General features: G+C 29.9%; 1 protein-coding gene across 1 annotated transcript in view; it reads right to left on the bottom strand.

Annotated features, from left to right (window-relative positions):
* LOC106462961 (talin-2-like) overlaps positions 1-15685 on the bottom strand; it is a 133901-nt gene that overhangs the window by 50883 nt on the left and 67333 nt on the right. The window contains exons 29-39 of the mRNA XM_013922930.2: positions 14580-14807; positions 12296-12493; positions 11105-11244; positions 10666-10759; positions 9584-9673; positions 8771-8893; positions 8240-8383; positions 7424-7585; positions 5134-5274; positions 3052-3233; positions 1502-1634 (exon numbers count right to left, since the gene is read on the bottom strand). Coding sequence (XP_013778384.1) covers positions 1502-1634; positions 3052-3233; positions 5134-5274; positions 7424-7585; positions 8240-8383; positions 8771-8893; positions 9584-9673; positions 10666-10759; positions 11105-11244; positions 12296-12493; positions 14580-14807 — 1635 coding nt within the window. The remainder of the gene's footprint in view (positions 1-1501; positions 1635-3051; positions 3234-5133; positions 5275-7423; positions 7586-8239; positions 8384-8770; positions 8894-9583; positions 9674-10665; positions 10760-11104; positions 11245-12295; positions 12494-14579; positions 14808-15685) is intronic.

Here is a 15685-nt window from a genome sequence, read left to right as displayed (position 1 = left end):
CATCTTACACCTTTTAATAGGAACATTGACAGGGAAATAATATAATAGCCAATGCTCAGCAAGAGGTTTTCTTTTATAAAATTTTGTTGTTGTTCTTGACTTAATTTTTATTTCATTACCTTGTCTCCATAGTTACTATTTGCAAATAGTCAATAATATTGTAGGTCCATTTTATTGTTGTTCTTTCTACTCGCCATTATAATGCATTTTCATATCATTGTTTAATTTCTGTTGTGCATATATTGTTGTATAGAAGATATTTCAAAGTGATTCACCAGGTGGAAAACGAATAGATAGATAGAAAAACCGATATGTGGCGCCATCTAGTGTACCTAAATTAATCTAGACATTTTCATAAAAGTAACCCGAAAAACGGGGCTAACTCAATAACCCGTGGCCTGATTTTAATGAAACATGTTTTATTCTGTTTCTATTCTCATTTCATTACAAACATGGCAGTATTGTGCATCGTTTTTGCTGTATTTAATTACAGACAAGCCCACAAACAATCTCAGAGTTTTAGTAGTATATAGATTCATAAACTTGTCTTCCTTCTTTTGTACTACAGAGTTTGAGCTCGAATTCTATACACACAAGTGATTATTTCAATTATCTAAATAAGTTTTCTTCATATTGAATTACACTGAATTATAGAAGCTGTAATTGCATATGTGAAATCTACAGACTGTACTTGATGGTATCATAACAACTGTAGCTACATAAGCAGCTCAATTTTCACAATGCCTTCAATTTAAAGAGAGAGAGATGCAACGATTACACACATCATACTTATATATACCACGAATGGAATGAAATATAATACTTTGGTAAACCATAGACAACCTTAAATGGAATAAACAAATAGAAATAACTTCCAAAAAATTGCTAGAATAGTATATATATTATGACATGATGTAAGAAAGTGTTTCCACTTCGAGCACTTTATCAAATTTACTATGCCATCTTTTATAGTCAAATGACTTATTGTTCAAGTGTTTAGGGTACAAATTTCTATACATTAAGACCAATCTGGTTATTACAAAAGAGAGTCTTAAGACTAATGATTGGTCTTCCATGTAGAGCATCTGTGACTAACAAGTTTATTTATGAAGCCTGTGTTTACCGATTCATTTGTACTGCAAAGGATATTACAATATTTAATTCTGATATGAACTTGTTAACTCCCTCTGGTGAACATTTATATTCCTTTTGGGAACAAAACTCTACATATGTCCACAAAGTAATTCCTTTTTGAGCTCCAAGTACTTTTATTATTTGGTTCCAATTATTCTAAATAGAATTCCATTAGATGATTTATTAACTCACAGTACTAAGTTATTTAAAATAAAAATGCCCAATTATGTATATTCTAATTACTCTATGTTTGGTTTAACATATGGTTAATTATTGTGTATAGTTGTTTTTGTATTTTATGTTTGTTTTCTATAGTTACTTATCCATTATGGCAATAGCTTTATGAATTAATAAAAACACTACTCACCTTCAAGGTGTTGTCCTGACGAGGAGCCAGATTTTGACTCATAATATTCAATGCTGCTTGATCTAGTTCTTTAATACAAGCACTTAGCTTCTCAATAGCTTCTTCACATTCTTTCTGACCAGGAGCTTTATCTCTAAAAACAAATGGGATAGACTTTTTAAATTTGAATTATAAACCATACAATCTTACACACACAAAAAAGATCAAATTAACATGTTAGAATTATTTTGTTAGACTTCAAATACCTAACTTTTATAAACAATGAAACTCTGACAGTTTACTTTCAGAGGCAGCTATTAGACAGTAGATTTTTTGCCTGTACCATCCAAAAATTGAAAAGTATTAAGCATGGTCTTTATGTCAAGACTAAGATAAAATACATAAAGAGACCAAATGTTGTGTCAAAAAGAAGTAACCTATGAAAGAAATTGGTAAAATACTATAACAAGAATTGGTAACATACAATAAAAAAAATTGGTAACATATTATAATAAAAATTGGTAAAATACTATAACAAAAATTGGTAACATACTATAACAAAAATTGGTAACATATTATAATAAAAATTGGTAAAATACTATAACAAGAATTGGTAACATACGATAACAAAAATTGGTAACATATTATAATAAAAATTGGTAAAATACTATAACAAAAATTGGTAACATATTATAATAAAAATTGGTAAAATACTATAACAAAAATTGGTAACATACTATAACAAAAAGCAGCATCAAACTGAAAAAACATAATATTCAAATGCAAGGAGTTTGATATTATTTTATGTCATAAAAATTTAAATTTTTCTTCACTTTATACAAGATTTGCTGTAATATACAAACCTTGAAGAAAATAATCATTATAGAAATGAGAGTAAAAGATATAAATAATAATTTCAGTTAGCTAACATTTCATACTTTATGACACAGTCACTTTTCTTATTCTATTCTTGAAATCTAAACACCAAGTCAAAAAATCAAACAGAACACATTAAAATACAAATTGGATAAATTCACAAACACTAAAAGCAGAATAAGCTAAACTTTATAATTAATTAAACAAAAGTGTATTCTAAATATCTGTTTAATTTTGCAACAGTACAAAATGGCAAACTTTTTTTTTTACCTACAATGGATTCTGAGACACAAGGTTCATAAAGACTTTGCAAAAGAAACTTCCAGGACCTTTTTCAGTGCCAAGATTAAAATTTTCAGAAATTTTGCATCCTGCTACACAGGAATGAAATGGCATTTTCCCAACATTTTTTTTCATTAATTGTTCCACCAGTGAAGACTGAAAAAGTCTTGGTTTTGAGAGAAATGAAAATTCACAATGGCCAACACAAAATATAAGCAAACTCACTTCTAATAATCAAACTTTAAAGAACTTAAAAAACATGTTTTTCCAGGACTTCCAGTATTGAAATCATTATAGCTCATTTTCATAACTTTCCAGGACTTAAAGGACTAAGAGAACAGTTTTATATAATCAAATTAATGTTTTCTGCATTCTCATAAATTAATGTCACAAAAACCTGTACTGTTACTTACTTGATGGAAGTGACCAACTTCTTAATGGCATCTGAAACATTCTTACTGTGACTGGCCAAAGTCTGCCATGCAGGAGGGTCTTGAGGGTTGAGAGCAAGGGACTTAGCTGTTTGAATCATATTACATGATCCATCAATGATAGATTTACCAGCTGAAGTAATGGGCTCCTGAGCTGCACAAGCCTAAATTTTAACAAATTGATTCTGACATTTACACCATAAAAATTTAATCATTTGTAACATAAATAGTTTGATCATATGATAAAGAATATAGATAATACAGAAATTATAATTAACATTTAACAGGTAAAGAAGCTTTAAATATCACTAAAAGTTAAAGCTATAATAAGGGATGAAAATGGCCAGATTCGGAAAGGTCTGAAAATCTAAGCCAGAGTGACCATCACACTCAGTAGATTTCCATCATGTAACAGACTATTTGAAGTATTTTTAACTACACATAACCAAATTACTGGTATATTGTTTTCTATTTTATAAAATAGAAAAATGCAACACTAAAACATCACTTAATTGATAAGGTTGCCATGGTTCAATGCCTAGTAAAAATATCCTATTTCTGCAATTTACATTTTAGAATTAACAGTACAAGTATCACTATATCGATTCAGAAATTACATATAGATATGTTTTCTAGAAAGCAACTAGAACATAAGATACTATGTCATTAGAACATGGTCACAGTGGTCATGCTAACTCTTATGTTCATGCATTCTAAAACACGTGCCAAAAATATCTGCATCTCGTCTTTTGGGAGTTGTGCTCAAGTACTTAACCACTGTTTGCACAAAATGAATAGAATCATATCAATTTTGGAGATAAACTATATTGGACTATAGGTAACTCCATGACCTTTTGCACTGATTCTTATAGTTGCCAAAATGAGATCATCCTGAATTATATATCAGTAAGGATTTACATTTTGACGAATATTTATGATAATTTATACTGGTGATTCAATTATTTGTAAGTGTTCAAACAATATGAAATCAAAAATATATGATTTATGTCAATTTCAGTGCAATTGAACTTAAAGTGTTGAATGTATTGTTCACAGATTTTAAGAAAATGCTGATCTCGTGTTCTAAACTTTGCACACATGTATGAATCACCTGCTCATTTGAACATGACTATTTATCAGTGCTATAAACAAATACAGATCTGTACTACATCTCACTTAAAGCCAATAATAACTTATGTAGTTCACTAGAAGAAAAAAAAAATGCTTAATTAAGATTTAAAATCGACTTGCATCAAATTTGATTTAACACGTAGAACTATTGTTTTCAATAAAAATTGGTTTTTCTTTAACCTATTTAGAAAAATATTACTTTAATGATTCAAAACAAAATTCTATCACATTTAATTAATACAAGTTGTAAAACTGGTTTTTCTTTTCTTAATACCTAGATTTATTTTTTAATTTGAATTCAGATTTACAATAAAAGTAAATACTGAGCGGCAAGACTGTATCATTTGTAGAACTTGTCTAATGATTAATGTAAAACAAAATGTGAAAGTTATTTTATTATTCTTTATTTTACCTAATCTAACCTAAAAAGATTTTAATTTTTACATTTTAGTTACTTTCATAATCATAAATAAAGAATACACATGAAAAATGATGAATTTAATACCTTGGTCATTTTTTGTTTTTCTTGTTGGCTGTTGATGACACTTAACCCTCCTTTTTTTTATACTAATGGTACTACTACACTAAATAATTTTATTTAACCCTATCACCCTGCGTATCTTTTACTGCGCATTACAAAAGGTTTTAGTGTGTTACATTCAAATTTTATTAAACCACTGTTTTTTATGTTGTACCAATTAGAATAGCATAAAATCTGAGCTAATAATCCATATTTTAATAGTATACAAGTTTTAAGTTCTTAGTAATACAAGGCAATATTTTAAGAAACCCTGAATTTCCTGTAGTGTGACTAAATGTGCAGCATTTATAAGTTTGTGTTATTAATCCTCTCAAATAGCTTAGCTGACAATGTGTCCATTTCCCTTATAATTTTTAAGAAAATGAAAGTCTTTCAGAATCTGTTCTGTTTACCTTTGGACTAATCTTTGCTGGTACACTTGCAAATTCTGGAGAGTTGGCAAATGTGGTGAGGCTCTCAACAGCTTCGATCAGTGGTTTTGTAGCAGCTGAACAGTTCTGGCGATTTGCTTCACTTGGGTCTTGGTCAAGTGCCTTGAAACAGAAAAGTTTTTAAAATTGAGCTTCAAAAAATACAAATATAATGTTTATTCATAGCCTGAAAAAGGTTATTTGAATACTATAAAATCTTGAGTAACACAACAAAAAATGGAATTGTCACTCTCATTTAATTAAAAATATGTGAACAAATTCATAAAATCTGCAGGTACTAAAGCAAATAACTTCTGTGAAATACTTTCTTTAAAGAAAAAAAAACAGTTTCTCGTGCAATAGATATGTTTTGTTACTCATCTACTACAAATTTCACCAAGACATTTTATTAATGAATCTGGATGTTAAACAAGTATAAAAGTTTGGTCTTTGCAAAAAAAGATACTTATAAAAGTGTCAACTAATTTTTTTTATTTTGAAAACACGTTTTTACTGCATAAGAAACAGGCTCTTCACTCAAGTACTTTCTGTAATCTTTTGTGTGTGTGATAGCTTTTGCTGAGTACAATTCACGATATCAACTGTAAAATCTATAATTTACAAAATACATTTTTTTTACATTTCACCCATCTTTACAAAAGTTCTACCATAACATTTCCTTAGGACGTTTTCTGTATTCCAGTTAATATAAATAGATAATTGCAAAGAACATGTTTTAAAACATTATTACAGAATATACAAAACATATTCTTACAACTAAGGAAAAGAAAAAATTAACTGTTCTTAGTAATTTGTATGTATAGTACGTTTTTTGAAGAATATATTACACAATATTTCAGATTTTCATTATCTCTAGAAGGTAAAACATTTGATAAAACTAGACAAATAAATTTTCAATAAGTTTGAATAGTACTGTATATGTCATATGTAAAAATCACAAATTAATGAAAGGTAATCAAACAAATCTGCATTATACAAACAAATGTATTTTGAAATAATGGGTAAAAAAAACAAAACACTTATTTTCATTTTAGCTTTAATTATAAAAACAAAAACAATAAGCAGATTTTAAAATGCCAAATTGATTTCTTAATACAAATATTCAAAGTTTCTATAACTTTTGGGTAGTGAAAAATAATTTAATTTTGTTTATTATAAAATTTTACAGTAATAACCATAATTATACAAACGGTTGTGACTTATCTTTCACACGTATTATTTTTATTCTATGCTGAATTAGGGCATAATATTACTTGTGTCAGGTTTAGAAATTTTTAATGCTAATATGAAACTTTGTGCTTTATAGACGTAAGTAACGCAATAATACAATTCAAAGCAAAAACATCTTCAAAATGAATATTTTAATTTTGTCTTGTAAATATGTTTCAATTAGCCTATTAGATTATAGATTCCCTAACTTTACACAAGGAAAATGTTAGAATATAAAGACAGGTTTATTTTTTTAAAGTAGGTTTTGGTTTCAATATTTGTACTGAAATTCAGTTTTTGATATAAATACAGTGAAAAGTAAGTTTTTCCTGTATTTAATCAGTGACATTTATATCTAATATATATTTAAAGAACTTCAACTACAGTGGTTCATATCTGATATATAAAACTTGTGATATTCTTATTCCAGACAATTGTACTATCCTTTTCCGTTTACAGACTATTTACAAGATAGAACTGTGAAAGTATTGTGAGAAAACAAAAAATCTGATAGATACTTTTACATATTTGCTTTCACCTAGTAGCCAATGTTCTGCTGTAGGCTACGATGTGCTGGTCGAGATCAAAATGAATACTCAGATGTTTGTTTGTTTCAGATATTTGTGCAAATTCACACAAGGGCTATCTGCAATAGCCATTCTTAATTTTCAACTGATTGACTAGAGTGAAGGCAGATAGTCAACAGCACCTAACACTAATTATTGGGATACTTTAATTGAATAGTGAGATTTGGCTATAACTCTTATAATGTACCCATGGTCCCAAAGTGCAGATGGCAAATCATGGACCATTGGATTTACAATGTGGTATGCTAACTACTGGACCACATGTGGCTCAAACATTCAGATGAATCAAGTTTACTACAACAAAGTATTAGAAAATGGAAAGACGTAGTCGCACAAAACTAAAATCCACAATTTTAACAAACTGATTAGTTCAAAGTAAAATTTTCTTTTCAACTAAACACTAAAGGTAAAAAATTATTTAATGATGGGTATGATAAATAAACACAAAAATATACCTTAATCTCTTTGACCAAGTTAGCAGTTGCATTTGCCACCTCTTTGGCCGATTGTACAAAATGTCGTTTGGCAACAGGATTTGCAGTCTTAGAAGATGCAATTCGACAAGAATTGCACAATGATGAAGTATGTTTAGCTATAATTGTAGCTGCAGAAAGAACCTGAAGAACAAAATTTCATAATCAATTTTACATGGTATAATACCTAATAGTTAAGCTATTTAACTTGTATAATGTTAGCATACATATAGATGATGTGGCCTAATGGATAGTGCTATGAACTAAAATCAAAAGGTTGTGGATGTAAGGTTCATCCGTAACTAGTCGTTGTGTCTTTGTACAACACTTTATTCAAAATGTGCTTCAGTCTATCCAGCTGTACAATAGACATCAGCAAACAGTTGGGAGTTAACCTTCAATGAAGGTTACGGGGAAATGTGAAGACATTCTTATCTGCTTGCGCTACAGGAAACAGGAGTTAAGAACCTGCCCTATGTGCCTTTAAAACATGATATGGATTTAACTTTTAATTCAATATAGTTAGTATTAATCATATGATCCCATAATCAGAATAACTAAAAAATAATGAAAATAAAAATACACTTTTATGAGCATAAAAAACAGTTTATTGCTTAGATATAAAGACATTTTATTTAAAGCAATGTTATACTATTACAAGTTAGTGTATACCTATATAGAAACACAGTCCTTTTAGTTATATTGAAAAGGAACACAAACTCGCATAAGGCCATAGAGAAATTGTTGAGTAAGTCTCAAAGCATATTCAAAAATTAACAAAATAAATAAAAACCATACCTGCTGTTGGTTGCTAGTTTGGTTTGTTAGTTGTTGACAGGCCATTTGTATGGCTTGGCTAGCTCGTGCAAACTGTGCAAGGTCAACTAGTCCTGGTTTCCCAGCCACACTTGAGGGATCTGACACACCAACAAGGTAGGCTGCCTGGAAATATTACTGTCATCATAACTTAAGGGACTTCATGGAATTCTCATAAACCTTAATATAGAATATTAATCATTTAAAACAAAGGAGAATAGAAAATTTAAAATGTAAACAGCTAATTTAAATAAAAACCCAATTTCTTATCTTACGAACAACTATCACATACAGATTATTTGAATATATTAAAAATTTTTATGGTAACAAACGCTTGTAATACCTGAATAAAAATAAATGCAAAGTTTATAAACTTAGTCAAAACATGAAAAGGTTGAGTTAATCCTGCTATTAATCCAAACTTGTTTTGAATTACAAGGACAGCATGTGGAGAACACATTGTGTAAAATTCCTTGAAGTTCCAGACATCCCATTCTGAGATAATATTTTTACCTGAGCAGCATTTTCAATCAAACCACATATTGACTCAGAAACATCTTTGACAGCTTCACCAAATTTCTCATGTTCACTTTTCTTAGCGTAGTTTGCTATTCCAGTCATACCTTCGCCAAGGTTCTAAAAATCAGAAACAAAGTAGAAATATTATACTTGTGGAATGTTTTCACATGCTTAAGTCGAGAACATTGTTTTATCACATTTTCAAAGTTCTATAGTCAAGTAATAGATAACGCTACCTAAAAACATTTTAAGTACATTTATAAAGTTTCCATGAAGAATGAAAACTAATTTACAATAAACAAGTTTTTTCATTCTATTAGTTTCATTAAACTATAGTTACACAATAAACTCTGAATGATATAGAATTTTAGATAATTAAAAAAACACTTAAAATGTTCTTGAGTTATGGTATACTAAATCTGTAAAGCTTAATACTAGTAAACTAATAAAGAACAAACTACTGTCAAACCATAACTTCCTATGTATCACCAGGTAAAATTACCTCATACACAATATGTGACAAGCTTTAAACTGAATGTACATATACACACAGCAAAACAGTTTCTGAAAAATCTCCAACTTGTAATAATTATAAAAAAAAAGATAATCTTACTTCTTTGCGGTTCCTTAGATTTTTTCTAATTACTACTTCAAATCAACATTTTTGGGCAATTTTTTGATTATGTTTACCCCACTGGGTGGCTCTTTTAGATAACTTTACCAGGTATTATTTTTTTTGTTCCAACTAACACTTTTTTAGTGGAAACATTAATGAAATACACGTTTCCAACACTACTAATTAATTACCTTTGACTTATCCATAACATTATCTAAGCATTCAAAGTAGGAGAAATCATTGACAGCTTCAGAAGGCTTTTCTAACAATGGCCTCATCATCTGTTGATAAAAGAATTTAGATTAATAAAAACGTGTACACCATGGAAAAAATAATATCTTCAGAGATTTAACTCGTACTTTTATACTTTAACACATTAACCTGAATTACAGATGGGATACCATTAGTTTTAAAAACATGTTTCTGAATTCTTTATGCACAAAATTGCTTATGGGTCTCAAGACTTTGTTGATTACAAAGTTCCTAATAACAAATGGGTTGCAACAAAATTTACACAAAAATACTACCAATAATGCAATTAATCCCATGGTTTCTCCCATGTATTTCTTAGTTAGTTCTGAGTGTCGTCACAGGTAGGAAGATAAAAGTACTTACAATGTTGCAATCTGTGGACAATACTGGTAGTGCACAGTATAAAGACAAGTTACAGTTTAAACATTGAGAGCTGGCAAGACATTAAAAACCATTAGGCCTAAAATTTGTGATAAAAATCATGTAAATTGCAGACACTTTTTTTTTAATGCGGAACAAAAGATAGATTAGAAATGTAATTTTCATACATCTCTGATTTTGAGTCCAAAAAGAACAAACTAAGAGCAGTTCACAAATTTTAGGTCTAATAATGGTTGGAGACGGCTTGAATGGGTAATGAAGAAAAACTTTAATATAAGTAAATTACTTGTACCTGATGATGACAAAACCTTATTTGAAACGTTGTACATTTGCTGTTATGTTAAACTTAAAGTGGGTTCCTCGTCATCAAATTTTAGGTCTATTAGTATAACAACAATTCAGTAATTTGATGATTGAATAAAAAACCAACATTAATTAGTCTTTTCAACACTTTTTAGTAATCACAAAGCTTGAAATCTTGTTTACAATTGATTCATCTAAAGATTATATAAACATACAAATTAGTTAGAAAACATTGTGACCAGCAAAGAAATTAACGTAAACTTTTTTTTTTGACAAAAATTTAACAATCAAAATCATTCTTGAATTATTATATATTAATATTGACCCAACTCTTCACCTGAATGTTCCTGATGGCACTATCGCATTCCTTTTGACCTGGTGCAGCAGATGTGCAGACGTTTATCAAATGGTTGATACTTTCTGTCACAGCTCTACAATGAAAACACATTCAGAATAACACAATATAAATAACTTTATAAAATTATCTACAATAGCTTAAAGTGACTAGAATATAACAAGAGCTTGTTAAACAGTACAAGTTAACTACAAGATACTATTAAAAAAACAAACAATATACAACATAAACATTTTGAAAATAATTTACAAGACTGACTATAACAAATGAACACAAAACCAGTTTCACTAATTTGATAAGGGAATTTACTTTTGTCTTTTTATATATTGCCCTAATTAGTTTTTTGTAACAAAGTGTCAGTTACGACAGCACCTCAATCTACAAAATGAAAATGAAATTACTGTCAAAACATGGTACAAACCTTGCAGCAAGAGCTAATTGGTTCTTTGCATTAGGAGCACTTGGATCTGCAGCAACAGATTTAGCTGCTACAAGTAGCTTGCTTGACACCATGGAAACATTCTTAAGACTTACCACCATCTGCCCTCGAACTTCGGTGTCCTAGGAAAACACATCACATAATTATATCCTCAAAATGTACCATACAAAATTATTATGTACTGCATACATAAGCAAACATAATTAATTTACTTTTGAAAAAAACAACCTATGTTATTGGCATGGTTCCATTGTGAAAGCATATATTGTAAGAAATTTACAAAAATGTCTGGGAAAAAGATTCCTTCAACAAAAATAATAACTTCAGATACTTGCAACAAAATATTATGGTTCCAGAAACTTGGGTTTGTACAAAACCATATCAATATCTGTTAGTTATCTCAGTTTGTAGTTGTTTGGAATGTATTTTTTAATTATAATACAGTTTTTGACAAAGCTTGTTTGTTTCTTTTGATTTCTGCACAAATCTATTCGAGGCTATTCTATCTGTCCCTAATATAGTAGTGACAGACTAGAGGGAAGGCAGCTAGTCAAAAACCACCTACCATCAACTCTTGGGCTACTCTTTTAGCAATGAATAATGAGAATGACCATCACAGCTGAAAGGGCAAGCATACATTTGCTAAAGGGGATTCAAACCCACAACCTACAGACTGCAAGTTGAGCACCCAAACCAAGCCATGCCCTTTCGACAGAGCAATACTGCTACAAATTTTATCATTTTATATCACGACCATTATGATCCACAGGTAGGCAATAAATAGCATCTTTAGATCTCGTTTATATTATAATTTACCACAATTAACAGGTATGCAATAAACAGCATCTTTAGATCACGTTTACACTATAATTGAACACAATTAACAGGTAGGCAATAAACAGCATCTTTAGATCACGTTTACACTATAATTGAACACAATTAACAGGTAGGCAATAAACAGCATCTTTAGATCACGTTTACACTATAATTGAACATAATTAACAGGTAGGCAATAAACAGCATCTTTAGATCACGTTTACACTATAATTGAACATAATTAACAGGTAGGCAATAAACAGCATCTTTAGATCTTGTTTACATTACAATTGAAGATAATTAACAGGTAGGCAATAAACAGCATCCTTAGATCACATTTACATTTAAGTAACTTACTTTTGTCTGTCCAACAATCTCCATTCCACAATCCAGCAGATCACCAAAAGCATTGCCGAACTTTTTCGCAGAGACAGCTAACTGATTTGGTGAGCCTTTAGAAGATTCCATCACATTTCCAACTTCAATGTTCAAAGTGGCAGCAGCTGAGTTTAAGTTATTTTGAAGCTCACTGTATGATCGATTAGAGCTTGGAAACTGAGAAAAATATAAATATATATACATATTAGCCATTTAGCTATTTTTATTATTTTCTAACACTAGAAAAACAATTTCAGCATTGAATGTTTTTGGTGGGCAGAGCATAGATAGCCCATTGTGTAGCTTTGTGCTATCTAGGTTTATGCAGTGAGAATTTAAGATGTTGTTTAATGGTGTTAACTAACCTGATTATTAAACTGTTTCTAGGTAGCCAAATCTGTGTCAGCAGCTTTAAACAACTGTGTAAACTGTCTGCCTGGGCAGAGAGATGTTGATGATGCAATTCGTGGCATTACCGAAGCTACTCAAGCTCTAAATGCTCAAGAGGTATAACTTAATATATAAGTTATAACAACCTTTTGTTTTTCATACAAGTGAAGTTTAGTCATAATATGTTACCATTTTTGGTTGATTATAATAAAAATTTAAACTATTCTCATGATTGCATTATTATTAATTATAGAAGGTTTTTTGCATGTAGTATATTTTAAGCTTCAAAAAATTTGTTAAACTATTCTAGAAATGTGTTTTTCAATAGAAATTACTTTGGATTATTATTACATTTCTTAATTTATAGATCACTTTAAAGGAGTTTTACACAGGTATCGAAACCCAGTTTCTGGCATTGTAAGTATGCAGACATACTGCTGTGCCAGTGGGGGAGACTCACCTAGATAGTCTTGACATTTTACTATAATTCAGATTATACATTCGGCACTGGCTTGTAATAGATTTTTCTTTTTAAAGACAAAATGTCACAGGATAACAAGTGTCACAGTATATGTGAGAAGCCCTTTAAATTAAAACCTTCTTAAAAATACAATTTATATGGATTTGGGAGTTATCTCTAGTGTTCTGCACAAATGTTATTTCTAACAATTTTATAGTAAAAATTTGTGATTCTTGGTTACCAAAAGTCTAAAAACTAAGTTATTATTCTGAAATCTGAATCTGAAATTTGAATTACTTCAGTGAAAAAAATAAACTCAAAAAGACATAATAAAAAGACTGCCAGATCTTTTAAATTATACAGGTTTATGCAATAAGTTAGAAAACTAAATAATCTGAAATAAAAAAGTATACAGGGTTGTTCTAAATCTATAGTAAAAATCTGTCAGTCTGATCATCTTGCCTCTAGTCATCCCCATAGTATACAACTACACAGGGTAAAACCTTTGCCTCCTTTGTTGCAATTGAGTTCAAATGTAGTGAATTGCAAATAAGTTAGAATCTACAATTGACCTATGTGAGATGGTTATACGACAGGAGTTTCCACCGTGAAATTTTCCTGTTTATAGAAGCATTCAGAGCACAAAATTGTAACATGTCAAAGAAAGGACACCTGTAATATTGAATAGTATCAGTAAAGTAAAAAAAAAAAGAAGCTATTCTAAGACTGGCTACTAGCTGCACAACAGAAAGTTAAATAGCTTGGCAACAAAACTATAAACAAGATTATTCACATGGATATAAGGTCTAAAAAAGTGACAAAAAATTGTTTTCACAAACAAAAAAAAATTGTGTTCACAAACAAAAAAAAATTGTGTTCACAAACAAAAAAAATTTGCTCCAACAAGCTAAAGCTTCAGCCATAACTCCAAGTCAACATGTAAGTTCCTCTAAACGATCCAAGAATGAATGGGACTTCATGCTGTATCAACCACAGACATCTACTTGTGCCTTTAGTGGAAGTTGCTCAAGTGGAAGCCTTTGTCCAACACAGTTGATGAACTTTAGAAAGCATATAAAGAAGAGGACAACATTGACCTCCGTGTATTGTGCAAAACCTATCTGCAATTTAGAATACCAACACACAGAACACCATCAATGGCGGAAGAAGGGCTGTAAAGCCTAGGCAGTCATCCTTGTATTGTCAACATACATCATGATAATTTCTATGTACAAATGTGTATATATATAATAAACCTTGTGGAAAGTTTCTACAAATTAATTAGGGAATGAATTTGGCAAATACTTGGAACATAGGTGCAATGCAAAAAACAAATAAACAAAAGTAAAAATAAAATGAAATCCTGTAACAATACACTCACTTTAAGAGAGAAAATGTGACTTAAAACTTTACCTGGGTCAATCTCTGTGGATTTTCTGGGTTTCCAGGGTTCTGAACAGATCTTCGAGCTTCTTCAATAAGCTGAGCAGACTTGGTCATAACATCTTGAGCACTATCAATGATTTTCAACTGAATATCCTGCTCCGAAGTTGTGGCAGCCACACCTCTTACAGCTCCAGTGAGAACCTTCAGAGCATTTGCAGTATCTCTTGCTGCAATTCCTGTATAGTTTTCATTGCCCTGAAAAATATAAAACATAACTGATGACTTTAATATATTATATTTTTATTATCATATAAGTTTATAAATTAAAACAATTTAATTACACAAAATAATTTCTTTTGCAGTTAGAAACATTAGTTTAACTCTCTCGCTACAGGCTCAGTTGATTCAACCAAGCAATTGACCCCAAATTGACCTTTATAGAGTTCTCATACTATAGCTTCTAATATGCTTTGTGTATCTTCATAAAATTTCACAAGTTTTTAATAAGTGGTAAGTCATTTGTAGACAAAGAATCAGAATTTTTAACGAAGTATTTTTACTAAACATTTCTCCATGAATATATGAAGTGAAATTGTTGACTGCTCCGAATGCAAAGGGATTGTCATGTTAAGATTAAAATTACTTTTCTTTATCTGAAGAATCTCAAATTTCACTTGCATAATCCCTAAAACCTAAATAAATTTCAAATTTTTCAGTAGAACTTCATAATCTATGTGTTATTTTCTCTATCCTACCTCTATACGAAGTTGGTCAATTTGACCACAAAAAAAAAAAAAATCGAAGTAAATCTAAATTACCCTCTTTTTCTTTCTAGAATGCCTTCAAATTGTAACATGAAACTATGTTTATTTATCCTAAAGCTTTAAACTTATAAGAGTATACATTTGTTTATACTCAAATGAACTGAACTTTGAACTGTGTCTAAGTTAATATTCCTGCCAAAAATTTGTAAATCAATTGGTGAACATGGAGCTCATGATACCCTATCAACTTACATAATGCACAGGCTACTCACAAGTGTACCTTATGAAAAATTATTATTATTATAATTCATTTTACCTAATCTAACTTAGAAAATTTCTAATTTTTACATTTTAGTTACTTTTATAATA

The sequence above is a fragment of the Limulus polyphemus genome, unplaced genomic scaffold (assembly GCF_000517525.1).
Source record: "Limulus polyphemus unplaced genomic scaffold, Limulus_polyphemus-2.1.2 Scaffold1291, whole genome shotgun sequence".
Taxonomy (NCBI): Eukaryota; Metazoa; Arthropoda; class Merostomata; order Xiphosura; family Limulidae; genus Limulus; species Limulus polyphemus.
The sequence above is the reverse complement of the archived record's forward strand: the minus strand, read 5'-3'. Positions and strand labels throughout refer to the sequence as shown.